Genomic DNA, 2,875 nt, shown 5'->3' on the forward strand with positions numbered 1-2,875 from the left:
TTTTTTTTTTTTTTTTTTTGAGATGGAGTCTCACTTTGTCACCCAGGCTGGAGTGCAGTGGCGCAATCTCAGCTCACTGCAACCTCTGCCTCCCGGGTTCAAGCAATTCTCCTGCCTCAGCCTCCTGAGTGGCTGGGACGACAGGTGCATGCCACCACGCTTGGCTAATTTTTGTATTTTTAGTAGAGACAGGGTTTCACCATGTTGGCCAGGATGGTCATGAACTCCTGACCTCAAGTGATCCACCTGTCTCAGCCTTCCACAGTGCTGGGATTATAGGTGTGAGCCACCACTCCTGGCCTGCTTTTTATAGTAAAAAAATATTGTTACATATTTCTTAACCTGAGGGATGGATGTATATGTATTTTTTGTATTGTAATCCTTTACACCTTATATATATTTTATAAATATTCTTTTGTATCTACTCAATGTTTTTAAAATTTAAAAAATCTACAAAAGAAAGACTGATGAAAATTTTGAATATGTAATATTAATTAATGGGCTGGAGTATACTAGGTATTTATTTATATATTTTATGCAATTTTTCTATATTCCCTATAAAATTTGTCTTACATTGTTGTAGACCCTTTTCCTCTGGTTCTAATTTTCACATCTGCATTAGTAAAACAAAGGGGTGAATTGAGGCCAGGCACAGTGGTTCATGCCTGTAATCCCAACACTTTGGGAGGCTGAGGCGGGTGGATCACGAGGTCAAGAGATTGAGACTATCCTGGCTAACATGGTGAAACTCTGTCTCTACTAAATATACAAAAATTAGCTGGGCATGGTAGTGCATGCCTGTAGTCCCAGCTACTTGGGAGGTTGAGGCAGGAGAATTGCTTGAACCTGGGAGGTGGAGATTGCAGTGAGCCAAGATCATGCCACTGTACTCCAGCCTGGCAATAGGGCGAGGCTCCGCCTCAAAAAACCAAAAAACCAAAAAAAACGTGAATTGAAGCAATAATCCAATAATACAGGTTCTTTAATTTCCTTCCACCTGAACAGTCTGGGTCAACACATGAGACATCTCCAGGTGCCTCTGCATTTGCTGACCAATGGTCACTTCTGTTGCTGCCATGTAAGAGCTCAGAGGGAGATCCACGCTGGAGTCCAGGGCCAGAAGCAGGTAGAACCTTGCTGCTCTTATATTTGCCTCATCCCTTCCCTTAGTTCCTAGGCACCAGCCACATCACATTTAGCCAACTGTTTAGAGTACAAGGCATGACCTTCTCAGAGGGGGAGGAATCTCATGATATCCCTTAAATGGTTTAGGACACATTTTCCTGGATATTTCTTCAGCTCTGCCATGTCAGAGCTTTCAGTTTGGGCCTATTTTCTATTCTGGCTCCAGTTTAAGTTACTCTGGGATCTACTACTTGTGCTGACAAATGCAAGGTCCTTTCACGCTGGTTCACCAGGCAAAGCCCCTTGGTTTAGACTCATCTATACTTTCAGCAGCACTCTGAATGGCAGCTGGTCTTACAGGTGTCTCTGTATCCACCCCAGTTGTATTTCATATTAACTGAGTCTCCGATTTCCTTCTCACTGCTCTGGTTTGTTGTTTCATCTCATTCTGTTCTTGATTCACACTTCATTTCCTGATTCCTCCTCTCGTCTATAGCTCACCCTCCAACTCTACTTTGATCCATGTAAAGGTTCTGCACCATACAGGGTTGCTCCATCACCAAGCTCTCTGATTATTGTGGGAATACATAAGATAGTGACATGCATTCAAGTGGGGAGAGTTTATTCATTACAAGCGAACTGAGGCAGACTTTCTAAAACACATATATTATCTGGATAATTGATTACACTTTCCACTTGACTTTATCTGCAAAGATTAGATTTTCCTTTAAAGTTTATAGTACATTAGTGTAGAGCCTTGAAAAGGAATCAGTAGTTAACTGCACTGAGTTTTAGGGACAAATGTCTAACAAGTAATCAACTGAAAATTTGGTGAGTAAAGTAAGGTACGTACCTGTGTTTGTAGTCCTTTAAGACCCTGTTAGTATAAAAGGTGGCAGCGTCATTCATCTCCTTGACATAAGGACCGGGTTTGGGGGACTGAGAAAACAGGACCGTCACCCAAGCATAGAAGGAAAAAAAAATAGGATAAGAAAGAAAATGCCTTAAAGAAGAAGAAAAGCAATGGAGACGTGTGGACTTGAAAGTGGGAGGCAAATGTTGCTCTGTAAAGGTTGATAAAAACACTTTCTACAGTATCTCAGAACAGAAAGCACTGAACTTTAAACAGGGTAGGAGAAAGCAGATGCATTCGGCCTAGGAAGAAGCTTCCTTCAGTGCAAGGAGCGTGAAGGTAACTAAGTTACGAGTTCTCCTAAATACTCCAAAAGTGTGATGAGGTGAAGAGGCAACATTCCATCTAGACTCACCACAGCTATCCATCCAAGGGCAGGGATGCTTTCGCTGACGGCCGAAAGATGATTAAACATGTTACTCCCCCGGTTTCTCTCTCTGAATGTTTGGATTTCCTGAATCTTTTCCGATATGGGTTTCAGAAGCGTGGCCACATCATTCTGGAAGCAATCAAACATCGGGGGCTGTTACTACAGACAGAGCAGACGCATAGCACCTCTATCCATGTTGGCCTAAGCAGGAGAATTCAGGACTTGCCATCTGTCAAGGGGTCTAAAAGAAACATATAATCATCTTTGAGAATAGCACGCATTTGTTCTTGGTTATGGTAATGCTGTGCTTTTACTGTCTGAAGTATGAAAATTGCAGATATTTTTAACATTATTAATGCTGCGGCTTGAGATGTGGAAAAAACCCAGCAGTATAGCACAGTCCCCATTTTGAAGACTCCTTCACGGAAGACAGTGAAATTGAGTGTTGATCATTTATATTTCAAATG

At 41.9% G+C, this 2,875-nt stretch overlaps 1 protein-coding gene across 1 annotated transcript in view; it reads right to left on the reverse strand.

Annotated features, from left to right (window-relative positions):
• CAP2 (CAP, adenylate cyclase-associated protein, 2 (yeast)) overlaps positions 1 to 2,875 on the reverse strand; it is a 157,807-nt gene that overhangs the window by 58,995 nt on the left and 95,937 nt on the right. The window contains exons 3-4 of the mRNA XM_011967584.1: positions 2,394 to 2,537; positions 1,979 to 2,064 (exon numbers count right to left, since the gene is read on the reverse strand). Coding sequence (XP_011822974.1) covers positions 1,979 to 2,064; positions 2,394 to 2,537 — 230 coding nt within the window. The remainder of the gene's footprint in view (positions 1 to 1,978; positions 2,065 to 2,393; positions 2,538 to 2,875) is intronic.

Source organism: Mandrillus leucophaeus, unplaced genomic scaffold, assembly GCF_000951045.1.
Source record: "Mandrillus leucophaeus isolate KB7577 unplaced genomic scaffold, Mleu.le_1.0 Scaffold800, whole genome shotgun sequence".
Lineage (NCBI taxonomy): Eukaryota > Metazoa > Chordata > Mammalia > Primates > Cercopithecidae > Mandrillus > Mandrillus leucophaeus.